Raw genomic sequence first — 27,163 nt, 5'->3', positions numbered from 1 at the left:
CAGCTTCCTAATATCTGGAAGAGAAGTAAGGACTATCTCCTTATATTGCTGCACAAGTAGATTCCCCAGTAACTTTTCCATAATTTACTGAAAGAATAAAGTATGAATTTAAGTACATTTTCCTTATAATTTAAAGCCTTATCAGTTTAGGAAGGTCAGAGTAAGGGCAAGCTGAAATACTGGAAGAAGTTATGCTAGCTTCAGTAGTCCAGTAAAAATATGCCCACACGCATTCTTTAGATGTCTGCGCACAACTATGAGTAACATTTAAACCAAATGAAAAATGAACCCTGGATATGATCCAAAATTTAATTTTCAAAACCTTTCTCAAGAATTCTCAACATGGAATTAGGAGATTCTTAACACAATGACACACTAGAAGATTCAAATAATTCTTCCTAATGCTAACAAGAAAGGAGAAGACTATTATGCTTTACTGTAATCACATGAACAAACTAGTTCCAAAGAAGGTTTATCATAAGTAAATAGCAAAATTCTACTGGCTTAAGTTCAGTTAAAACTAGTGGTGGCTCTGAATATTAGCTGTAATTAAGTTATTTCCAGCAGTAGCCTTGTTCTGGCATTTATTTCAAGAACTCAACGTGTACAAAGAACAAGACCACACATCAAGATTTCCACTGCTTCTCTCCAACCTCCTGGAACAGAAATACAACTGTCAAGTGCAATCTATGTGCTAACTTTATTAAGGACCCAGTTTATGAGAAGCAGGGCTGTTGGCATGGCTTCATTTTTACGTCAGGTTTAAGCTCTCCACACTTTCACGTGAATGTCCAACAGATTTAAGAGCCAGGATCAACTTTAAAAGCATGGTGATCTGTGAATGAAAGGTGTTGTCTGAATTAACTAGGATGAAATACACAGCTACAAAATGAAGGAAGACTCAAGAGCTACAATGAAAAATATATAGTGCTCCCGGAATTAAAATATATGGACAGAAAATACCTAGTAATAAAATATACTGGACAGGTGGATGACAGGTGGATGACTGTAGGGGTTGGCCAAAACATGCATTATGATGCTAATTTTACCACTTTGTGATATGTATGTTGTGCAAATATGTAGGGGAGAGCATGTGTTGCAATATTATAGTGCACATTTTGTTCTTTTGGTGAAACATTTGATTTTGGTCTGCATAGGAAAATGCATATAAGTGAAATCCACGTTCTTTTTTACTTCCCGTTGGATATTTCTTTTGAAGAGCTCATAAAAGAAACTGCAATTAATGTAATTTCTGACCATTTACAAAGCTCTTCTACCTCCCCAAGTCTGCCAGCACTAGGGCAGGATGAGTCATTCTTAGATTATTGTATATTTCACTCTAAAAATAGTTTTTACCTGATGAACAGGGCAGAAGGAGGTCCATGATTACAGAATCTGCTCCTTTAGTGTAAACATTTATTTCATTTGTAAGAGGGTGTCTGACAACTACTGACATTCTTTTCCGGATGGAGTCAAATCCCAGGATGTGTAGAACTTCAAAGGTGAGTCTTCCCAGGTGAGGTAGCTCGATTGATACTTGGTCAGGCAGCCTGCCAACTAAAGCACACTCGTATGCCCTGGATGCATAGACAAGGGCAGCTTCATCAGGGCTCTCAGCTTCATAGCGCAGTTCTCCCTCTTCCACCCCAGTTTCTGAGGTCCAGGTGGCTTGTTGGGAACTGTAGCCATTGTTATTCAGCTGGGAAGAGTTGGAGACCTTTTCTAGTTTTAATAAAGTGCATTCTGCAGATCCTGGGGAAAGAACACCTGAGCTACCCCGTTGGCTTGATTTGCTGACAGTCAGGCTTGAAGAGCTACTACTGTTTGAACCAGAGGTCAGTCGGCTGGGGGTGAATCTCCGAATAAAATCTTCAATTGTCTTTACTGGAGATTTCATTTCAAATCTGACTCTGACCTTCAAGAAAGAAGACAAATAAGTGGTATGAGATATTTTTGGTTTCTTTGTTTATGGTTGTGCTCACATTTGACCTGTTGGTTTTAAACAGAGTGAGCAGAAAAAAATGAAAAAAAAAAAACATTCAGAGTCTATAACATATCAAGATTTAACAGCAAAATAACAATAGCTTGCCTATCCAATTTTGGGTTTATCTTCTTTCCTTTCTTAGTGTTTTTTGCATTAAATTAAACAGATCTGAGTGGGGAACACAAATAGATGGTGGAATAAGAAGCAAGATAAAACCATACCATATGTTCTCCTTCACACACGTACTAAGGCACAAGTGAAATAAATAAGGTTACAATAAACTAACTCTGGGATTTACTATTCCAAACAACTATAATTTATTCAACGCCTGATGCTCACCCATCAAATGATGCTAAGCACAAACTATTTTATGTCAGATGTGAATCTAACAACAGAGTGAATGTTTACAAATATTTTCTTCAGTTCAGAGAAGATGCTTAACAGTTCACAACTAGGGAACTGGAACAGAACAAAGTTTGTTAGAGAGGATAAATCCCCTAAATCCAGAGTAACACATACTGATGTAACTTATACACTGATATTCAATGAGAATTTTCATAACTTTGTGTGGAAAATAAATGGAGGATTAACTTCTTGGTTTATTTTTTCTTCACTGGTTCACATTTAACAGATTAACAGCTGAACCAGATCAATAAAAAGAAAAATTCTGTAACTGATTATTATTTCCCTAAAATGTCCTTTGGAATTCATGTTCTTGGGTCCAAATATATACTTACATTTCTAAAAAAACTTCTACTTGCAAAAGATTAATAAAATAAAACAAATAAAACGAACACAAAACAATAACGAAGCAAGAGTTTTTTTCAGGATGCATATGGGATAGAGCAACAGTAGGGAATTCATAATTCTGTTGTGATTATAGTACGAAGATTAATTGCTCCCCACATCAGTCTTTCTGTATCTTTCCTTGCTCTGTTTGCTTTGGATTTGTTTGGAGCCTTTCATGGATTGTACTTTTACATTCATAATAAAATGGGTTGCAAATAAAAGCTCTCTCTCTCCTGTCTGTATAAAATTCTCCTGATGTGGTCTGGAAATAACAACATCAGGAAAAACATTTGCTTCAAATGTCTCTGGTTTTGAGCATTACAACTTAAAAAGAATATCAACAAAAGGAAATGTATTCAAAAGAGAGTAATTAATATGATTGATGCTAGGAAACAGAATTCTAAAAGGAAGAATGAAGGAGCTTAAGGCAATATGGAAGCTCCCTTCAAAGAACCATTATAGATAATTTCCTTACTATTGTTCCAGGACTTAGGAATTGAATCTATGCATCTCTTCATATATATATGAAGAGTTTTCCTAACATTCAGTCTAAGAATACAAGCTCTTTGACAGTGGAACAATTCTTTATATCATTCTCTGCCGATAGGTATTCTTTTGGATTGACTGAGGAGTTTAAATAGATGTTGTATATCTTTATGATTTGTAAGCCATTCAGAGTTGCCTTATAAGTGAGAGACAGTGGTGGGATTCAATTTTTTTTATTGCCAGTTCTGTAGGCTTGGTGGCGTGTAAAATCTCCATTCTCACTCGACTCCAGGGGAAGGTTACTGCAAAATCTTCATTCTCTTTCGATCAGCTGGGACTCGGGAGGCAGAGAATAGATGGGGGTGGGACCAGTCACAGGTGATATTTACTGGTTCTCCGAACTACTCAAAATTTCCGCTATTGGTTCTACAGAACTGGTGAGAACCTGCTGAATCCTACCTCTGGTGAACCAGGCAGTTTGTTATATAGGGCAGGAAGGAGAGTGGAAGTAATGATAAAAATAATTTATTTTTTTCTATGTATAAGACTTGAAACACAGCATTCATGGGAATATTTTTAATATGGCTTATTCACTTTTCTTCAATAGTAGTTAATTATCAGAACTTCTTGTGAACTTGTCTACTTGACTCCAATCCTGCCTGTTGGGTGAAGGTTGATATACTGAATTGAATGATTTCTGAAATCCTTTAACTCGCATGATTTTAACTTAAGTTGTTGCAATCAAATTAATGAGGTGAACAATCTTTTCTGCATACACTTCAAAAGAAGTATCATGGAAACAATAGGCCATTATAAAAATTTCTGGAAAGCATATATAGGGTGTGGTTTTATAATAATTTAGGAATAACTCTAGCTAAATTAAGATTTACTCCTAATTTAGGATATAGAGTCATGCTGCATATATAATCAGTTCCAATAAAGGATAATATTTGTAACTCAGGATTGAAATGAGGAGTTTTTGGTGTTCTCTGAGCTTGGTTGTTTTTTTGCAGATATTTCATTACCCAAACTACTGTATTTTTCAGAGTATAAGACACTCTGAAGTATAAGACGCACTTATATTTTGGGGAGGAAAACAAGAGAAAAAAAAATCTGCCTCTGCCTCCCAGCAATTGCCTCCTTGCACCAAACAGTAAACAGTACAGAAGATATACACTGTTTGCGGTGTTACATTTCAGACTATACTTGTACAGATGCTGTTAAAATTGATGTGGTTTTCTGGAAGTATACATTATTCTCTGCTATTTAAAAGAAGATACAATAGCACTGGGCCCCTTCAGATCAAGCATTTATTTTAAAAAGCTTCTTCATTTGGTTAAGTTGTCTAGAACAATAATAGAGCAGTCTTAGAACAATAAGTTTAATAATTTGAACATTCCATAGGCATTTATAGTTATCAACTTACCTCCTTGCAGCAAACAGTCTGTTTCAGTTTAGTCTGATTAGAAGAAAAAAAAATCTGCCTCTGCCTCCGAACAATTTGCCTCATTGCAGCAAACATCAAGTTTCACTTTCAATTTCAGTTTAAGCATGGGGCTCCCGATGATCAGTTGTTTCAGGCTGCAGGGATTGCCATAGCCTATTGCCGCCTCCGCAAGCCCCATTTTCTCGATTGCTGCAAGGAGGTAAATTACTGGGAGGCAGAGGCCAAAGGGTGGGGCTACATTTGGTGTATAAGACACACCCAAATTTTCATACTCTTTTTGGGGGGGAGGTGTGTCTTATACTCCCAAAAATATTGTAATTGAATTCTGGTAAGGAGTGGGGTTGGCTCTCAGTTTATATTCTAGTGGCTTGCTAATCAACACCTAGCTGAGCATAGGCCACCGGTAAGTTCAATATTAACATCAGACCAACAATCAAGTAAACGATACCTCAATCAAGTAACTGCCAAATATGGCAACAGTAAACAACCCAAACAAAACATTCTACCAACACCCCACCAACACTGATAGTGCAAGCCACTAGAACATAAACTGAGAGCAAACTCCACTTCTTACTAGCACTGAAGATGTTATCAAGTTTGTATAATGAAATGTCTGCAAGAAAACAGCCAAGCTCAGAGAGCACCAAGGACTCCTCATAATAATCAGTTCAACAGCAGGTCAAACTTACCTTTTGTCGTGGTTGATTTGGAGATGTAACCACCACTGTATTGCAGATTGTCAAAGCTATGAAAAAGTCAAAGATGTCTGAAAGTTCAGGGGACAGTTGGGATAATGGTTGATCGTGATTTTGCAGGTACTTTGCACATTCTTTTACTTTTTGTAGCAAATTAGGATCAGGCGTGATATCTTTTTCCTGGAATGAAAAAAAGGGCAGAGTGAACAATTTGCATGTTGCTGGTTGTCTGCTATACCTTCCCAAATCTCTAGAATGTGCTTGTTTTGCAAATGGGCTCTAACTTCAATAATCCCATTTGTCTTTGAGCAAATCCTTTCTTTCTCATCCAGAGGATGTTCTGATCCAACTTCTGTCTTAATACTTAAGGGTTATTGGTTTTTTTGGCTGTCCATTGAAAGGATAATTTTTTATATGGGTACAAAATCAATTTTAAGCAACGTAAAAACTACTTATGATTTCACTTCTATGAAACAAACTAATATTTATTCATTGGAAATCTGTTTCAGTGCAATTGACTATAGGCATGCAACTTGGTTTATAAACTAAACTGTTCCTGTTGTGCATCTTATCGTATTGGCAATGGGGTGTGTGTGGGACCATGTGCATGCATGAATTCATATATTAATTAAATTTGTTTGACGCCTATCTCACTCCAAGGCAACTTTCAACATCAAAGATTAGGAAAAGGTAAAAAAAAATGTGCACTTTGGTGAATGGTTAAAGGATCTTAGAATGTTTAACTTACAAAACAGATGATTAAAAGGATATGATAGTAGTCTTCAAATATTTGATGAGTTGTCAAACATAAGAAGAAAATCAGTTATTCTCTATTGCCCAGAGGACAGGACTAGATAGAATCAATGGCTTAAAATGACAAAGATGTTCAGTTTGGACTGTCACATACATAAAATGGTGAATTCTTTATTAAAGGTCTCGAAACAGTCTCTGGCTGGAATAGATGAATTCCAACAGTCTATGTTATTTGATTGAAATAAATTAATTTGACATAAGAACACAAAAAATCCAATAATTACAGGTCACCCTTTTTCTACAATTTTATTAAAGATTTTTTTTAAAAAAGATAGAAGACTAATACTAACATAAATAAGACAAAGAAATGAAAGAGAAAGTAAAAAAAATGCAAGAAATGAGAACAAGTAAAACAGAAAAAAGGATAAAAGGTAGAAGTAGTTTTATACCCATTATAAATACTATAAATTTATCTCTTACTGTATGGTTACAATATAACTCTCTTCTTTCTATAATCTATTCTATCTAATCATCAAAACCATAAATTCATTTTTTTTCTTGTTTCACCAAAAGGACTATATGAGGTTAAAGCACACCCTTTATTAAATTGGGATCTAGGAGTGCTACTGCTTTCCATAAGAGAAAATTAATCAATGCAACTGGTTGACCAAGGTCAACTGGAAGTCTTATATGTAAAATCAATGTAGGAAGAAGTATTCTGCAATCTGGACCAATTGTAGTCTCTGAACACTTTTCAAGGGCAGCCCCATGTAGAGCGCATTACAGTAGTCGAGTGTTGAGGTGACGAGGGCGTGAGTGACTATTTGGAGTGCCTCCCGGTCCAGGTAGGGCCGCAACTGGTGCACCAGGCGAACCTGGGCAAAAGCTCCCCTGGTCACAGCTGACAAATGGTGTTCTAGTGTCAGCTGCGGATCCAGGAGAACACCCAAGTTGCAGGCCCTCTCTGAGGGATGTAAGATTTCACCCCCCAGGTTTAGAGATGGAATATCTGGACTATCTTTGGGGGGCAGCATCCATAGCCACTCGGTCTTGTCAGGGTTGAGTGCAAGCTTGTTCATTCCCATCCAGACCCTGACAGCTTCCAGGCAGCTTCCACCGCTTCACTGAGTTGGCACGGGGCGGACAGATACAACTGGATATCGTCTGCATACTGGTGGTATTTAATCCCGTACCGGTGAATGATTTCCCCCAGCGGCTTCATGTAGATATTAAATAGGAGGGGGGACAGGACCGAGCCCTGCAGCACCCCATATTTAAGGGGCCTAGGGGTCGACATCTGTCCTCCGACCAACACCGACTGCGACCTGCCAGAGAGGTAAGAGGAGAACCACCGTAAAACGGTGCCTTTCACTCCCACCTCTTCCAGCCGCCGCAGAAGGATACCATAGTCGATGGTATCGAAGGCCGCTGAGAGGTCAAGGAGCACCAGGATAGAGGAATGTTCACTATCCCTGGCTCGCCAGAGATCATCAGTCAGCGTGACCAAAGCGGTTTCGGTGCAGTAACCAGGCCTGAAACCAGACTGAAAGGGATCCAGATAATCCGCTTCATCCAAGGTCCGTCGGAGTTGGAAGGCCACCACCTTCTCAACAACCTTCCCTAAGAAAGGGAGGTTGGAGACTGGACGATAGTTTTTAAGGACAGCTGGGTCCAGAGACGGGGTTTTTAAGGACAGCTGGGCCCCAAGGAGGGGTCTCACCACCGCTTCCTTCAAAGGTTGCGGGAAAGACCCCTCCTGAAGAGAGGCGTTCACAATCCTCTGGATCCAGCCTCGTGTCATCTCCCTGCTAGTCGAAACCAACCAGGAGGGACACGGGTCCAGTAAACAGGTGGCGGCACTCAACGCTCCCATGGCCTTGTCCACTTCCTCAGGAGTGACAAGCTGGAACTCACTCCACAAAATTTGGTCAAGGCCCTCCCTCGGCATCTCTGCTGGCACTGTCCAAGTGGAGTCTAGGTCCGTCCGAATCTGAGTGACTTTGTCCGACAGAAACTGAACAAATTCCTCAGCTCTTCCCTGTAAGGGTTCACTCGCATCCCTCCCTTTCAGGAGGGAGCGGGTTATCCTAAACAGGGCGGCCGGGGGAGATTCTGCGGATGCAATAAGAGCGGAAAAATGAGCACATTTTGCCATCCGTATCGCCACTAAATAAGTCCTAATAAAGGCTCTTAGTAGTGTTCGGTCAGATTCGGAGTTACTAGCCCTCCAGCGTCGCTCTAGGCGTCTCTTTTGGTGCTTCATCTCCCAGAGTTCCTTGGTAAACCAAGGTGCCCTCCTGGATCCACTGCTGCAGAGAGGCCGCAAAAGCACAATCCGATCTAAAGCCCCAGCCGCCGCTGTATTCCAGGCAGCGACCAAGGACTCAGTCGGATTGTGGGCAAGGGAGTCAGGTATCTCCCCAAGCTCTGTCTGAAATCCCAATGGGTCCATCAGGCGCCTGGGGCAGAATCATTTAATCGGCTCTACCTCCCTGCAGTGGGGGAGTAGCTTCCGAAAATCAAGCCTCAGCAGGAAGTGATCTGACGATGATAAGGGCGAGAACTCTATCCCCTTTAGTTCCAGATCACGTCTCCACTGCTCCGAGAGAAACACAAGGTTGAGTGTGTGTCCCACCACATGAGTCGGACCCTGAATTACCTGGGTCAAGTCCATGGTTGTCATGGAGGCCATGAACTCCTGGGCCGCATCGGAGCGTTCACCAAGAGATGGCAGGTTGAAATCCCCCAGTACTATAAGTCTGGGGAATTCAACCGCTAGTCTGGCTACTGACTCTAGGAGCGCAGGCAGGGCTGTTGTGACGCAGCTGGGAGGTAGGTACGTCAGAAACAAGCCCACTTGACCCCCTAGGTCCAACTTCACAAGGAGGGACTCACACCCGACAATCTCTGGAGCAGGGATCTTGCGAGGAGTTAAGTACACATTACTCCTTTTATTGTTGGCTTGTCTTCCCCATTATACCTGGCACTACAATATAGAATATACTGTAAATTGCCAGCTGTATTGTGAATAGCTGGGAACTTAGGTTGCTCAGCTTCTGCATTACTACAAAGACAACAAAGCCAGAAGCTTGGTTTGGTGACTGGTAACATGTCTCATGTGTTTCTCTGGTCTGGAAAGTCATGATGTAGAGGTTTAGTAAAACAAAGTTGGATTGGGTGCAATTAGATTAAGGGGAACAATTAGAATAAAATATCATTTTTATTTTTAAAATATCACTTTTCATCCTTACTTACCATTGGGCTACTGAAAGCTGTATGCTTTGAAAGAATGCTTGCTCTTTTGGCTTCTACTCTGCTTCCTGTTCGTCTATGAGATTTTACACTCTGGTTCCTGTAGGGGGCTTTGATGCTCTGATGGCTGCTAATACTATCCCGCTGAGACAATGTCCCCACTTTAGGTGAGGTTTCTTCATCTTCTGAATCAGCTTCCTGGTACATAGCTAAACGCTTTGCTGTTTTTTTAATGTATGAGAACAAAATGAATATAAAAAATGAAAACAGGTAGGTAAACAGGCAGCTATCAGATAAAAACCCCTTAAGACTCTTAGCACAATTAATTGAAATCCAAGGAAGAAATAATATTCTAATTTGCAAAACATTTCAGAACTTAGAACTTAAGTTAGTAGACTTACACTACTGAAATATTTTTTGACCTCAGGAACACAGTCTTAGTAATTATTTCTTTAGTTATTTCTCTCATTTGCCAGGAATAGATCTTGGCATTGGATTACTTTGTCTCAGCAAAATTCGTAAAACTTTATTCCATCCTTCTAAAATCTGTTACACTGCTGAATTTGGTAGTGCTTTTTTTCTTGATAAAACAGCTCCACAAATTATTTGTTATAACTCTAGTAGAAGTTGGCATACAATGGTCCTAAATAGTACCCTCCAAAACCCCAATAATAAAATAAAATATTAATCAAAGTTAAAAGGCTGAAATAATACAATACTAAGTCTTGCTAGCTTTCAGGATGCTTGGATAGGGCCTCTGGGCTGAGATCACTGAAAGGTCATGAGATTTTGTGAGATCACAAGATTTTAGACATATTAAAATATGTTAATATTCATGCTACCACAACAGATTTATGCAACGGTGCCTGAATACTTGTTGGACTCTGAAATAAAATTACTTTCCTATCCATAAAAAGCACTCAAAATTGCCACCATCTCTTGCATTGTCATCTTGCATTACCACCACAGCCTCTGTGCCTTTGAAAGTTGCTCTTGTCCACAAGCAAATTACATCCCTCTGCACTAGATTATACAGAACAAATTTATTGATAAAATCACCCCGTAGTTGTGAGTTTGCACTAGTGACTTAAGGGTGATGCCAGTGGCTTAGAGTAAGCTCCAATTTCATTCTGGCTGTTTATATAGTCCTTATTTAAAAGGAATTTAAGTAACAGGGCTTGTATAAAGCCAGAAATCAGTGACTCATCAGCATACTGGCTATATGGATGAATGATCTGCTGAGTCAATCAAGAATTCAATTAAAAAAGACTATATATGATGCAGAAAAATCTTACTCCATTATTGCACTTAGTTTTAGAAAGTCCTGCACATAGTGCTAAAGAATAGACATATCATTAGGCAAAGTGAGTAGCCAGGCCCAATCTCTTGAACTACATCATTGTTGGAAGACACACCTGTGTGTCCTTGAAGCTCAGTCTATGTCTCCTAAATTAGCCTGCTGACCTAAGGTAAGTGGGAAGCCCACCCAGTGGTGGGTTTCAAAATTTTTTAGAACCTCTTCTGTAGATGTGGCCTGCTTTGTGGGAGTGGCTTGCTGGCCATGTGACTGGGTGGGAGCGGCTTGCTAGCCATGTGACTGGGTGGGAGTGGCTTGGCAGTCATGTGACCAGGTGGGCATGGTCAACTTGTAAAATGTGGTAAAACTCACTTAACAAAGCTCTTGCTTAGCAACCAAATGTTGGCTCAGAAACTCTGGCATTTGAAGCACGCAAGTCTTAAAGCTGTCAAGTTACAAGACCCTTGCACCTCTAACCCTTTAGAACCCCCCCCAGGGGTGTTCAAACTTGACAGCTTCAAGACTTGTGGACTTCAACTCCCAGAATTCCTCCTCTTGCTCTTCATCTTGATGATGTGCGGATGGGCGGGGGAAGGGAGCTGGAACTGGTTCTAAACGGCACTGTAGATTTGTGGAACTTCTTCTATAGAAGAGGTTACAACTGGCAGGAACCCACCCCTGGTTGGAAACCACTAATGTTACTGATACCAAAGTAGGATTCTTGCTATCATGAAGAGAATAATATTTCCCATCCTGATGATGTTCCTTTAAAAACAAATATTTAAAAATTGGGCTGTCCTCCCAGGCTTTAGAGTGGGGTGTTTGTTTGCGGAATCCTCTTGGTGGTGTTTTTTATCCAAAAAAGTGTGTTTTTCCTGTTTTCTTTTCTATTTTTAAATACACACCACTAATTCTGAGCTTGAATGGTCTTCAAAACTTATATTGCAATTAAATAAATCAAAAAGTTCTACTTCAACTTTCAAAGCTGTGGGTTCTCCAACACTGGAGGTTTTTTAAAGAAGAGATTGGACAATAATTTGTCTGAAATGGTGTAAGGTGGTGGACTACAAAACCTCCAAGGTTTTGAACCTTCCAATTCTGTTATTCTGAAACATAAGAGAGCAAAATGTCTTAAACAGACCACAGTATTAATGGGATTTTTATCACTGGTTGTTATATATCACTACTGAGACTCTGCCATGGGCTAAATTTAGGATATATTTGAGTTACAAACATAAGCCAGAAGCCAAGAATAGACTGGGGACTGATAGGCTTAAGACAGTGGTGGGTTCTGGATCCCATTGCAACCGGTATGCTGCAACGGAGCCAGGCATCCACCACATGCACATGCGTACCCACTGCCTGCGATACTCCAGCTGCTTGGTGGAATGTTGTGCAGGCACCATATGCTCCGTGCGCATGAGCAAATGCCCCAGTCGGCTCAAATACAGGTAAGGAGAGCAGGCGGGCGGGTGGGCCCTCTGGAGCACCATACCAGAATGGTACCTGATGCTCCAAGCAGGCACCGGTATGCCCGTACTGGGCCATTCTGGTCGTATCCCACCACTGGCCTAAGATTAAGAGTTAAGGGAGGGGACCTCAGGAAGATCATTCAAGGAGAACTGCTTGTAGCAACAGATTATATCAAGAATGGGAATATGTGGCTTAGCGGATGTTCCTGAATAACTATCATCATCATCAGCCAGTTTAGCCAAAAGTGAGGGATGCTGGAAGGTGTAGTTCACTTAAATCCAGACCATACCAGATGACCATCCCTATTTTCAATTTCATTGTCATCCCATTTCAACTGCATAGGGAACTGTCCTGATGAGTAGCGAACACAAATATTTTCTGCATCATCCATATTTGTTTTACGATATTATACTGAAGGGAGAATGAATAATTTGGACATTACAGCATAACACAGATGGGTTTTAATTGAGCATCAAGCTAAAATGACTAATTGAGTAAAATAATTAGTTGTTTAATTCAGCACATAGCTTCCCCATTTCCTGGCTCAATGTGACAAGGCTATTTCATTTGGAAATAGCTCATAAAACCTAGTAGAGCCCATGAGAAAAATATCTTTGTAGTGTACTTCTTCCTAAACTAAGTGGTATCATCTTGCAGTTTTATTTGCACGTAATCAAGAGAAAAAATAAGTCTGTAGGGATTATTGAAAATAAACAGTGCAGAAGGAAAAGGTAGAAACTTGATCAAATATTTTGTATACGGGATACTAAATTAAAATTAGCAATAAACAGGAAATGGTTGATTGTAGGTCAATATAAACTAAACTCCAAATAGCTATGAAAGCTATGAATAATTAGTTTGAAAAACATCACCAAACACTCTAATAAAAGTTCATTAGGGACTGCTAGTTATCTATTTTTGGATTGACAAACCAAGTAGGCAGAGTGTTGTTAGAATCTTCTCATCCAGACACTTGGAAATCTATTTTTGTCAATTATTGTGTAACTCAAAGTGTTCCAGATAACATTTGCGTTAATTTCATTCATCTTGAGACATGTTTTATATTAATCTAATATAATATAAAAGAAAGTTTTATATTAATCTAATACAAGTTAGAACTTGATAGCAACAATTAGAACTTAATTGTTGGGTATGGGTAAGCCTGCCTAAAAGTAAGTGCATATTATTTGCAGAAACAAGACACATACTAGGTCAAATGTAAGGTCTGGGGGCCAGATTTGGCCTGCAGGATGCTTAGATCTGTCCCATGGGGCTGCCCTGAAAACAGCAAAGGACTGGTCTGCGGTGCCTCTGTCAGTGAAAACGGAGCCTCATGTGGCTCTTCTGAGCTCTGTTTTCGGCAGAGAGTTGCAGGAGGCCAAAAATGGAACCCGGGAGTCCATTTTCGCAGGCAGAGCGCTCGGGCTGACACAGGTGCCCCTGACATGAGTAACGTTGAGCTGGCCACACCCACCCCAGGCCCCCAAGGTCAAACACAATGCTGATGCGTCCCCCAATGAAATAAAGTTTGACACTCCTCTACTAGGCCATATTGTAGTTAAGATAAAGGATATAGAGACTTTAGCATCAAGGTTGCTATTATTAACAAACATAAGAAGATAGATTTGTACATCACACAAAATAATCATTTTAACTATGTTGAATAATCTACTATGGCTGGTTCACACACTGTAAACCCTGGGATGCAAGCCACAATGTCTAGATTCACACACTGCATAGAACCTAACCTAATCCAGTTCAGCCCAATTCAGCATGTTTCAACAATCTGTGGAAACCATTGACCAATAATGTTACAAAAAGATGGAATTAAAATAGGCTTATTGAATGCTTCAATTCTTTGATTTGTTTGACTATCTTCATGGGGAACAGCCAGGACAGATGGAAATCACAAGGGAAGTTAAAAGGGAAATAAATATATCAGAATTGGCTTTCAAGAACTTTCCATCAACCAGAAGCTAATAACTAACTAGAGTTAAATTAAAGAGTTTCAAATCCAGGTACTTTTCTGAGAATCAGAACTGAATTCAGTGTCAGCTTACAGTTAGGTATCCATTTTACTAATTGGGAGAAAACTATTTTGTTAAATAACAGTTCCATAATTTTAATGTACATTATGTACCAGTACATAGATAGATTCTGTTCACTCCAGATGTAAAAAACAGAAGAAAATACTGAACAGAGAAGACGAAGGCCATAACAGGTAAACTAATTCCTTTCCAATATTGTGTTCTGACTAGTCCTTATATTTTCCCATATGTTACTTGAACATTGGTTGATTATTTATTCACCATTTACAACCAGTTGCTCCTATTCAACTATCCTTACACTCAGGTGATGAGTAAGTATGCAGGTTATCTTTTATGTTTTGGGGGCCACCTCTATCCCTCATGTACTAGAGGACAAGTGTTGCTGTGAGAAATTTGCTATAATTGCAGCTTTTCTGCATCCTTTAGTTCTTGATTTTCAAAGAGCCTACCTGCATTCAGGCTCCTTGCTACATTTGTCTGCTACAGAGGGAGAAGCTAATTAGCACATCTTGACTCTCCCTTTCATTATATAAAGGGAAGAACTTCTGATTATATTATAATTAAAATTTCCATGTTGATCTCTGTAATTAAGTAGACCAGGAAGAAAGAAAAGGCACGTAAGGTTTCCAGCTGCCTGACAAAACTGCGCAAACCATACAAAAAGGAAACTGTGTATGCTGTACAATTGAAATGACTGAATACCGATTTTTTTATTACCAGCAAATTGACATAAGACTGAAAGGGCATCAAAATGCAAATACGTGTGAATATAATCAATGTAAAGTTTGACACTATGATTAATAACTATGCAGGAGCGCCTATGCTTGAGGGATGATGGTTGAAACATATGATTGTGACTTAACCTGTGTGATCAAAGCCCTGCATCTTTGTGCTGTTGTGGTCACCATCTTGACTAGTTTAAACCTCCTTTATTCTTCCTCGCTTATTGTAAGTAACACACTTCACAACAAACAAGCACTTCTTTTTAGGCATATAACTCTCCTAAAGACATGTATCATGTGAGATCTGTGACTGAATTCTCCCTTAACATTTAAAAACAGCTATTACATTATTGTGATGGTGCTATAGTGTTGACTCAGAGCTGTGTCTCTGGAAGAAAATGCAGGCATAATACAGACATCTGTTTCCTTAACTAACATTTTCAAAGACTCTGTGGGACAGTTTCTTTTGGAAAAAGGAGGGAAGCAAACGTTTCCTACAACCACAGCCTTGTGTGTAACTTTCTGGTTTGTAACTTGGTAACCTAGACCAGTGTTTTTCAACCTTTTTTGTGCAAAGGCACACTTTTTTCATGAAAAAAATCACGAGGCACACCACCATTAGAAAATGTTAAAAAAATTTAACTCTGTGCCTATATTGACTATATATAAAGTAATTTTTCCACGGCACACCTTACACTATGTCACGGCACACTAGTGTGCCGCGGCACAGTGGTTGAAAAACACTGACCTAGACATTGCTTTCTCGAATCAATAATAACTAGCCTTTATGTAACATGTCAGGACTTTTCCATTATGTAGCATAGCAACCTTCTATAGACTGTGTTGCCTGTGTCAAGATGAGCAGGCAGTACAATACCAGAATACTGATGCCAGATGGGAATCCTAGGAATTGCAGTCTAAAATTTCTAAATAGCATGTTTGAGAAAGGCTGCTTTAGGTACGTAATAATCAGAAGGCTGCTCAAAAGCATGGTTGCTTCTACTTTGTGGTTGACCTCATTTTTTTGTGTGCCTTTGAATCAATTTTTGACTCCTAGCAACTGCATGGACTAGACACTGCAGTATTCTTTGCAAGGTTTTTCGGAAGTGGTTTGCCATTGCTTCCTTCCTTGGGCTGAAAGATAGAGTGACTTGCCCAAGGTCAACCAGCTGGCTTTGTGCCTAAAGTGGGTCTAGGATTCAACAGTTTCCCAGTTTCTAGCCTGATGTCTTAACCACTACACCATATGTGTAGCACCTATGTTGCCTAGCAACACAAATATGAACTTATTTATTTATTTACAAATGAGAACAAAGTGAACCCAATTTTTGGTGTAGTATCAGGATAAAAAAACCTTCTCATGGATGAATGAGATTTTTAAGAAATGATGAAAAGCCATCCAATTTGCATTATAAGGCATTCTACCTGGGACAGCACGTTCTCTCTTCTTCTACCACAAATATTTTTTTCTGAAACATCTGCCATCTATGGAAGGTGGGATTGTTGCCAATGTCAATATTCTTTACCTTGACTTCTCACGCTCTTGGACTTCTCCCATACAGAAGGTTCTTTATTAAGAGCAAAATGTCAAATTGCATCTTTCAAAACCACAAAAGGTACCTATTGAATAAAACTCATGAGAAGACTGCTTCTGCAGAACTGAATAGAGGACTACTGTGGACATGCATGTGTTTATATGTGTTAATAGGGAGAGATATTAACTTTGGCTTGGATTCTCAAAGAGGTTAATTGATTTAAGAAAGCTCACGGAAAGAGTATTCCTGTCCTTATTCATCACTAAAACCAGTGATAGAAAAAAAGTAGTGTGGCAAAATCTTGGGACTACCAGGGATAAGAAAAACCTCACTGAAATTTATATTTGCTTCCTTGCTTCTTAATTTATAAAGTTGCCTATATTGAATTTGCTACTTTGAGTGGCAAACACAAGATTAAAAACAAGACATAAAATTAATAATATATAAAAATATATAAACAAGTAATAGTACAATATCATCCCAGGACAATCTAATGCAGTCCTATAACAAGTCACAATAATGGGCTCACCCAGCAGTCAAACACCATGCCTATATTGAATTAGGCAGGAGTCTGCCTGCACCTTTTTAAAATTCTATCTCATGAATCTCATGGAATTAAGGAATGGTTCAGCTCTCTTTGGTTATATAATAGTTGTAGCAAATTTCCCTCAAGTCTCCTTGATACTCTCTAGGTAACATCCAGGTCTTTAAGGAGCTTTGAAATGCAAGTAGGTCTGGCTTAAATGAAATACATAGGGCATATGATGCAAGCTTAGAAAAGATTCTGTAAGCCAGTCCTGAATGTTTTTTATTGAATTAGTTATATGCTAGTTATATTGTGACAACACATTAAAACATTGTTGATAATTAACTGGAGGTAACATTGAGCTGTGTCATTTTAAATAGTTTGGAAATAAGCTTTGAAAAAATTAACATGAGATTTTAAGGATCAATTTCATTGGTCATTTAGCCTCCTGTAAAATGGAGCAGGCAAACCTGCACAGAATTCATTGAGTCTTTACAGAGGGAAAGCCCAAGGAGATTTTGTTTTGTTTTGTTAGGCCTCCAGGCTATTTTTAACTAACATCAGAACCCTGCACACAACTATAAAATAAACCAAGACTATTTTTGGTGGTGCATTTATTTCTCTTTCTTGGTCACATTAATTAAGATCTAAAATAGATAAGTTGAAACATCTGGAATCAACAAATATTCCCAAATAAGAGGGAAAAATGGCATAAAGTTCAGTCCTACTCATTCTGCTAATATTAGAGCATCACTCTGCCCTCAATCAGCACCATCTTCACCAACAGTAATGTACCCCTAAACTGAAACAGTTATGTATTACTAGGGTAGTGCAACATAAGTCAGCAGTGTTACATTCTTTTTGATAATGTTTGCGTCAACTCTTAGAAACCACATAGTTTTTCCCAGAAAAAAGCTGTCCCCAACTAGGTTCTATGGGCCTTCCAATGGTATACCCAACTGCTGATGTAATTGTGTCCATCTATCTTGGTATTGTCCATAATTTTCTTCCTTTTCCTAGCATTTTTCCCAGCAACATTATGCAAAGCTAGGTATTTGCATAATATGGCTGAAAGGATAATCTGAGTTTGACCATCCATGCCTCAAGTAAGAACATTGGATTGAATTGTTTGATGAGCAATTTGTGGGTGTTTTTGGCTATCCAAAGTATTCTCAGGAATCTTTTTCAACACCAAAATCCAGCTTCATTTAGATTTCCTAAGTCATGTAGTCTAAGTATATTTTCCTTCTTAATATTTTCAACTTCAGATTTTGATTCCCAATCAAAATGCACATTTTGTTTTAAAGTTTTGTCCATTTCAATTTGAAGATAATCATAAAACTCAACAACTCCTCTTCTTCTGCATTGGTATTTGGAACATAAATTTGGATAATTGTCATGTTAAAGGGCTGCTTCTAAATCATTGCATTGTAACCAAAGCAATGTTCTTGCCTCACCCTTAATTATGAAAACCCGTTCCCTGTTTGCTTTTCATACGATTAGTACTAAACAGTGTGATCTTCTGATTAAAAATGTCCAGTTCCAGTTCATCTCAATTTATGGATGCCTACAAGGTCAATGTGTAATTGATACATTTTTCACTGTGTTTGAGCTTTCCCATGTTCACGTTTCTTACATTCCATGTTCCCACTATTATTCTCTGCAACTTCAGTTTTTCTTTTCCTGCATGGCAACATCAGCAACATGACTTCTCAAAGGCTTTAATCTTGGCACATCATAAAAATATTAGTATACTGAAAAATCCTTGAGTAGCAATGTGAATGTCATCTGACTTGAGGGGCCCATTGTCCGACTCTATATAATCATCATATGTTTTCTTGTTAATAGTAGTTTAGTATTGCTTTCTTCTGTGTAGCATGAAATTATTCCTTTGCTATTATCACTAAAGTGATCTTCCACTTCCAGCATTTTCCTATCACTGCTGCCAATTATAGGTGCCTGTTTCTTTATCTGGGCAATTGGGAAACTTTTACAGTTTTACAGAATTAGGTATTCTTGGCATGTACACCATTTTTTTTACACAACTCTCCCAGGAAGAGCCTACACAGCAGAAAATGAAGAGGGTGGTTGGGTGGGTGGTATGTGTCTTAGCTTATTATTGATTACTTTCCACAATTTTAATAAAAGTGTCTTGCCCATCATCTATTAGCTCAGGTCCTTTTAGCTAAAGATGTCACAAATGAAAGCTATAATCTTACATATGAAAAGCAGGGAAACTGTCCTCAAGCAAACAAACACTGAGTCTTACCCTTCAAATCATTTGCATGAGGCTGATTTCACACTGGGCTTTATTTTTATATGGTATTTTCTTAAAACCGTCTTTACAATTTTCCATGCTGATTGTTTACACATCTAAAACCATGCACTTGATTTTTATGATGAATACAAATCCATGCGAGTTAAAATTAAATGAAAAGTTATTACACTTACCATTAGCATCATGGGAATATTCTATGCCAGAAACTGTACACCTCCGGAAAACCATTTTATTCTCAGTGAGGGTTCCAGTCTTGTCAGAAAATATATATTGAATCTGCCCTAAATCTTCTGTGATATTCAAAGCTCGACACTGTAGCTGAAAGTCGGTCTCTTCATCAAATAAATCTTTATCTTGATGAATAAAATAAACCTGGCATATTTTAACAATTTCAATCGAGACATATAAGGAAATTGGAATGAGAACCTGGAACGCATAAAAATAGAGAGTCATTAACATTAACTAAGGTGGAAGAAAAGATGCATAATTGAATCAACTGGTTATGAATAGTGCAGTATCGTACTGTACCTTTTTTTGGAACTTATATATTCTGACTTAAAGCCAGTATTGTAAAGTTATTAGAGTGTCTGCAAAGGTTTACTGTGACAGATTAGGAAAGCATATGGAGCAGCTGCAGAGATGATATCCATAATTAGGTCTGGTGGTATTATTATCAAAAGCTTCAAAAGAAATACTTTCAGGGTAATAAGATGAGCTTGAAAGAAGCTAGGAAAAGAAGGAAAAGATTGTAGGGGTGGAGGGAGGGGGAGGGAGGAAAGAGAGACTGCAGTCAGAATCATGCCAGCATAAAAGAGCTTGCAAAAGGAAAAAAAAACATTAATTAATAGTCCTAACATTTTGTCGATAAGCACAACAGGTTTTCAAATGAGCTTTCCAGCATAACTTGAAACGAGGAACATAGTGTGGGTCTATGTGCAAAAGAAATTGCTTCAACAGTTGCTTTTGTGGAAATGAGCAACATGTTCTATAATCACTAAGCAAAGTGTTAGATTTTTTCCCCAGATATTTTTTTAGTAGTTTTTCACATACTTTCTGAAACCTCATAAAAGCCTTGATTTGCAACAGAATATTACTTTCCTTCTATGGTATGTTTAAAGTGGTCTACACAGAAGTCTCTTCTCTAAATTTTTCCTACAATAATCCTGCAAAATAAAATGGGCCCAGGAATGTGTTGGAAAAGTTCAGAACCTTTCACTGGTGTCTAATTCCCAGCTCAGCATGGACCTGGAAAACCACGGTGGCTAGTAAAGTATCATATTTTTCTGAGTATAAGACGCAGTGGAGTATAAGACGCACCAAGATTTTGAAGAGGCAAATTTTGGTGAAGGGGCAGGCAAAAAATGCTGTATTCAGTGTATAAGACGCACCCAGATTTTCAGCCTCTTTTTTGAGGGAAAAAGGTGGGTCTTATACTCCAAAAAAACACAAGTAATCAGAAATGGATGAAATTCCAGCTAATGCCTTTGCTAGCCACCAAGACTCCCTGAGCACCCTGTGTCTTTAACAGCCCATGCATGCTAACTACTTGCCTGCTAAATATTTAATTATGTTTAATAATCTATTCCAATTGCAGAGATCTGTAGAGATTTCTTAGTTTCTGCAAGACAATTATAACTACTGTAGTATAATTCTCCAACATGTACTGCCATTGCATTAACTACAAAGAAGAGTGTGTAGAAGAGAGATTCTACATGCTGGTTTTAGTCTTTTTCTAAGAAACCAATAAATTGAAAGTTAATGTGACTTGACCAATTAATTGGTTAAACATGTAAATTATCTTGGAACCAACTGATTCCATTGCATTCAATTCTTCAGCCTCAAAAGTCAGCTGATAGGGAGGCCTGGAACAGGACAGGTAGTCCCAAGTTAACAATGTCCAATTTACAGACAGCTTGTATACTTATGAACAGACAGCTATCAAAAGCTTTTTATATTAAACAATTAAGCTAAAACAATGGTTCAAAATAATGAATTTTCACACTACTTTGTGATGTTCATGAAAACACTTCATAGCTTCAACAATTCATCGGCTTGAATACTATCCACCATTTTAAAGTGAATCATGTTAACACTATGCTGAGTATGTAATTTTGTATTTCTTTTCTTATTTACCCTTGTAACCATGCCTCCGAAGTGTAAATCCGATGCAAGTGCTGATGATGCATCAAAGAAAAGGAAAATAATTATGAAAATAATAATAATAAAGCAATCAGAGCAGCAGACAATAGCATTTGAGAAAGAAGCCTTGGACCTAAAAAGTCCAGAACTGAAAAAGTTTTTGAAGAAAGACTTAGCTGAAGCCTTTCAGCTCATTGAAGCAGGGATGATAAAGTTAGTAAGATTCACTGAGAGATTCACTGCAGTTTACTACAGTTACTGAGGGCTTCAGCTACTCCAAGGCCATTTATGACCTCCCATGACGCCTATTTCAAGAAAAGGTAAAATATATACTATATACCAAGACAATCAATTGACTAATCTATATAAATATCTCCCTCCCCCCCCTCTCTGTGTGAAAAGCTTTGAGCAATTTCAATCAAATTTGATATACAGATGACTTACTCTCTGGAAACAAATACTGTGGAAGTAAGACACCCCTAACATCCTTTGAGGGGATGTTCTATTAAGATACAGCTTGTTGTGCCTTAAAATAACTTCTACTGTACTGCCTTAAAATGGCTTCTACTGTACAGCGCAATGGAGTTGCCATGGTAATGGCTTCACAGTACTCCACAAGGGGGCTCCCTCTGGTAAGGGGGAAAATCCAGCACTAGAAATCACGCTTCTGGGGGCATAGGGAAAACATTTTTATCTAATTTAATTGTTGCCGACATCAGGGTTTAGGGAGAAGTTGCTCTTGCAGGCTTCACAGTACTACACAAGGGGGCTCCCTCTGGTAAGGGGGAAAATCCAACATTAGAAATCATGTTTGGTCCAGACATTTTCTCCCTATAAATAAATACCCAGGCAATGTCGGGTTATTGGCTAGTTGATGCTAAATAAGAACTGTATGTACCTGTTCCACTTCCTATTTACCTACAAACTCAATTTAAAGACAGACTTAGGTACGGATCCTAACCCAGGACTGCCTGTAATCAAACAATGCTAAGATACCTTTATGCCCCATGCAAGTTTCAGCTCTTAATACACGGGCATGGCATTTCATTGACTGAAAACAAAGGCCATCACTTTCTTTCATGAATTGTAAGCACTGTTTTGATGATGTACAGGCTAAAATAAGCCAATTATACATTACCTAATTACTCCACATTTCCCTAACACCTTTGTTCTTAGGAAAAGTAAGTCTAAACATTTGATAAGAATGAAAAATAATAATGCTTTAAGAAAGATTGGGAATATTTAGTCATAGTTACTAGATAAAGAAATTTGTGGGTTTTGGGCTTTAGGTTTACACTGATACATTACCACATTGGCTTTTGTTATGGCCTCTGAAATTAATTACACAATTGAAATTTAGAAGAACATCTAGTGGATACATAGATAGATATGTCATTTCACTTAAAATCATATGGCCAACATCCTTAAAAGATGGAGGTTCCACTTTTGTTATATGTAAGATAAAAAGACTGCTGATCGCCAACTGATTGGCTTGCTAAGCATGATTGTCAAAATGTGAGCTGGTTATTTAAATTGGAAATTATCAGAGATTGGGAAGACCCTCTTAAAGGAAGAATGGACAGTAGTTTTTTAGGGAAGGAGAAGGTACTCTTTGCCAATGCCCAAATCGTACGGAGTCGCATAATCTTACAGATGGAGCTTTAGTATCAACACATATCCATTTTAAGTCTTGCTATCTTGAAATTTAATTTGAAGCAAACATATGCCTTTTCATTCAACAGCTACACAATAATGCATATTCCGAAGTTAAGTGCAATCTTCAGTACCAACTGTTCAGAGGAATTCCTGTCCCAAATAGTCCTTTATTGTTCATTTTTTATTTAAATGTGTTACTCAAGAATCATAACTATTATTTCCCTATGCTACAGTATCTGATATCACTACTTATCTTGCACCATTTGGTCATTGTTAGGTATTGCAACTCTGAACAGCTGCTGATAAAACAAGAAAAACCAAAGCTATAGCTTTTTAACGAAAATCAGAAAAATGTCATAGACAAAATGTTGTAGAGTGTAACAAAATGTTGTAGACAAAAGGTCTTCTGAATAAGTGAGATTTTTAAGTACTTAGAAGGTACATGAAATATAAATAAAATTTTAGTGTAATCCCAGAATTGTGGCCATTGTTTCTAATTCTACTGGAGAAGACATGACCAATGTTTCTTTGCTGCTTTAAAGGTTTTTGAAGCAAAAATGCTATTGTAGCTGGTTATTGTGCCTATTCATAAGAAAGAACCAAAGGAGATCCATTTGCTCAAATGCCCATCATCCTTTTGAGTGTAATCACTAAGCTTTATGTCAGATGCCACCAGATATTACACAATAGGCTAAACTGCAGGGGGGAGGACACGACCAATTAGAATGGAACAGGTGGGATTTCAGGCAGGGAGCTTGATGGTGGATCTCATTTTTGTATCGTACCATCCAATAAACACATTTTTTGCAATAACACAATTCAATCTATAAAATTAAAACTCCTTTTTATACGGTCTTCCTTGATTTTAAACCTGCATTTAATTTGATATCTTGAACTTTATTATGGGAAAAGATCACAGAACACTACTATCAATAGGCATCTGGTGTTCTTAATCATTGCTCCAAGTGAGACCCCCCCCCCCCAAATAGGCATCTGTGTACCAATTGCAAAAGAGGTGCATTTTAGCCTGGCCTTGTCCATATTCTATATTAGTGATATGGTAGGAGCCTTAGAATGCTTGGAAGTCCATGTTCCTAAAATTGCCAGTGCACGATGTCTCTACTCCTTTATGCCAATGATGTGGGGATTATCTCTGATAGGTTGATTGAAGAGCATTGAAGGCTATTACTCATTTCTGTGAGTTCCAAAAATTGATCATAAACTGCCAGAAGTCCAAATAAATGGCATTTCTAGCAGCTGAAACAGCACAGAAGGATTGTGGGTTGAAATAGCATAAAATCACTCTCATTTTTTCAATGCCTTAGAACAATATTTTATGCCTCGAGATCCAAGAAAAGTCATTACAAATACATCAAGCAAGCAGCATCTAAATGACTATCTGAATATTTTTTTAAAGCTAGAGGATGGGTTTTTTTTTTTTTTAAAAAATGTGGCCCTTAGATTTTTTGAGGCCAAAACCCCAACCCAGATTTTGTATAGCACTTTGTTTTTAAAGAAAATCCCAAGAGGTTCTAAAGCCTAAATTTCTTAGCTCCATCCTCTCTGCTTCTAAAAGCATCCCTGAGGCAGTTCTCAGACTTCAGGCAGGATTTCTTTGGTTTGGATAAAGAGGGCTTGGAGCTTCATAATACAGTACTGGCCAAAATTAAATTTTCCCCATTGGGCCCGATACAGAGGTGGGTTCCTACCAGTTCGCACCTATTCGGTAGAACCGGTTCATCAAATCTACCGAACCGGTTAGAAAAGATTCCACCAGTGGACCCGGAAAGCAGGCCACACCTACAGAACAGGTTCCAAAATTTTTTGAAACCCACCACTGGCCTGGTACTATTGGCTCTAGCACAGTGTTTCTCAACCTTGGTGATTTTAAGTCCTGTGGACTTCAACTCTCAGAATCCCCCAGCCAGCTGTGCTGGCTGGGGGATTCTGGGAGTTGAAGTCCACAGGACTTAAAGTCACCAAGATTGAGAAACACTGCATCTAGCCATGGTGGGTTTCTAATAATTTAACAACCGGTTTTCTGCCCTAATGTTTTCTTCCAATAACCAGTTCACCAAACTGCTCAGAACCGGTTAACAACCGGTTCTCCCGAAGTGGTGCGAACTGGCTGAATCCCACCACTGCATCTAGCAGATGATTATTTTTCATTGTAGGCTTCATAAGGGCAAAATAAATTAAATCCCATTGGATTAGACAAAGATTATCTTACTTCTGTTGGCTATAATCAGGCTAAAAGGATTATCTATCACAGGCTGGAGGACATACACCCTGAAGCTGAAATTGGCTCCTTAATACAGAAGCTTATAATACATGTTGGTAAGAATATATGGGACCCAGTAAAACTACCCAAGCACATTAACCTCCCTCTAGTGCAGTGATGGGCAACCTTTTTGGTGTGGTGTGTCAAAAATCGGCAAAAAATCGAGCATAACTCGCTTTGTGTGTCACTTCGACAAAAACATAATTTTGCGCAATTTATAGTTTAAACTATACAGTATTTGTGCTGATATATGCGCATGGGCAGGAAAGATGGCTGCCGCGCTTCTCGCTCGGCTCCTGTACTGAAGGAGAGGCTGCGGAGAGGAGGAATTGGTGTCTGTGAGGCTACCCCAAGAGAGGTGAGGCTGCCCGGGTGTCCAGTGGTCCCAGAGCTGGCAGCGGGCTCGAAAAATTCCACCTTTGTGAGCCCCAGGCCCCGAAAGACGCCGGTGCTGTGAACTGCGAACGCCACGAACGCCGCGATCGCCGCTGACTATCGTGGCTTGAGCGGTTTGAGCGGCTGGAGTGGCTGGAGCGGCTTTTAACAATAAAAAGCCCCGTGTAGTTTGAAAGATTGAAAACGGCAGAAGGGAAGCCGAGGAGAGAATTGGCTTTGGGACTGAGTTGGGGGAGTTGGGAGTGACAGGAACGCCCAGCGAGTTGCTGAAAAATACGAGCCCCCAGCCCGGAAAGACTATAAGACGCCGGCATTGTGGGTTGTGGAGAGTGCTATATGTCCTCGCTGTGGAGAGCTCTATAAATTCATCGCGGCTTGAGCGGAAACAACCCGCGGTGGCTGGAAAGGATCGGAAAGACTGAAAAAGTAACCATCTTAACATCACAATCTGACCTCCGTTTGTGTCTGCTGTCGCCCGCGGTTTCTGGGTGCTGGCTTGTTACCACCGACCAAGAAACCTTCAGTCAAGGGACGCCCAGTTTTATTCGACTCTTGGGGCTGGTAGTTGTCCTTTTGGATCTGTGGGCTACCTCCAGGGGTTTGAACTTCCCCACCTCGGGCTTGCTGCGGCTTGTTGGACTCCTGAGCCACTGGGGGCCCTTTGGGATCGTTAGGCCCGACCAGTGGATGGAATACCCTCCCCTTTTCTTCTCCTTTTTTTCCATCTGACCACATATTAGACCCTTAGACTTTACTCATTATGGTTAATCTCCCGGCCCCTGCTGTGGCAACGGACATCTGGAACTATTCTATTCTTCAGCCACCTCTCGCTTGGACTGTACTGAACTCTCTGTTCCATCTAATTCAGTTTTCCTCAGGGTGCGCCCCCCCCCCCCTTTGGGGGGGGCGGAAAACACCTCCAGACTTATATTTTTCCATCTGACATTATACCGGACTCTCTGTTGGCTCTGACAGTCAACATAAGCCAAGTGCAGACTTTGTACGCCCACGCAAATTTTTAATTGGTATGTTGAGTGTATGGGAGTGTATGAATAGTGTGAATGACCCACTTTTATTATTATTATAGTTGTATTTTTGTGTTTTAACCATAGTGTGGGGATTGTTTGTGTGAGTGCCTGAGTATGTTTGACTCGGAGGACCTGCCGGGGGATGCGGGAGTCACCGGGGTGGTTGGGGGAATTACAGCTACGGGAGAGGGTCGGAGCATTGCGGTCATAACAGGGAGGGGCAGATACGGCGGGGGCTTTAGGGCTGGCCATTACCGGGGAAGGAGGGCTCGCTACATCACAGAGATCCCTCCTTCCGGCCCTATGAGTCCCACTCCAAGACCAGATGGCGTGAGTAGTCAGGACCCTGGTCTCAGGCTGTTGTCGCTAAATGCCAGG

The 27,163-nt window shown here is 39.3% G+C and overlaps 1 protein-coding gene across 2 annotated transcripts in view; it reads right to left on the bottom strand.

Annotated features, from left to right (window-relative positions):
* ATP10A (ATPase phospholipid transporting 10A (putative)) overlaps positions 1-27,163 on the bottom strand; it is a 145,620-nt gene that overhangs the window by 22,536 nt on the left and 95,921 nt on the right. For both annotated transcript variants that reach the window (XM_032226578.1, XM_032226579.1), the window contains exons 7-10: positions 19,459-19,711; positions 9,410-9,627; positions 5,396-5,581; positions 1,357-1,915 (exon numbers count right to left, since the gene is read on the bottom strand). In XM_032226578.1, the coding sequence (XP_032082469.1) occupies positions 1,357-1,915; positions 5,396-5,581; positions 9,410-9,627; positions 19,459-19,711 (1,216 nt within the window). The remainder of the gene's footprint in view (positions 1-1,356; positions 1,916-5,395; positions 5,582-9,409; positions 9,628-19,458; positions 19,712-27,163) is intronic.

The sequence above is a fragment of the Thamnophis elegans genome, chromosome 11 (assembly GCF_009769535.1).
Source record: "Thamnophis elegans isolate rThaEle1 chromosome 11, rThaEle1.pri, whole genome shotgun sequence".
Lineage (NCBI taxonomy): Eukaryota > Metazoa > Chordata > Lepidosauria > Squamata > Colubridae > Thamnophis > Thamnophis elegans.
This window is presented reverse-complemented; position numbering and strand designations above follow the sequence as displayed.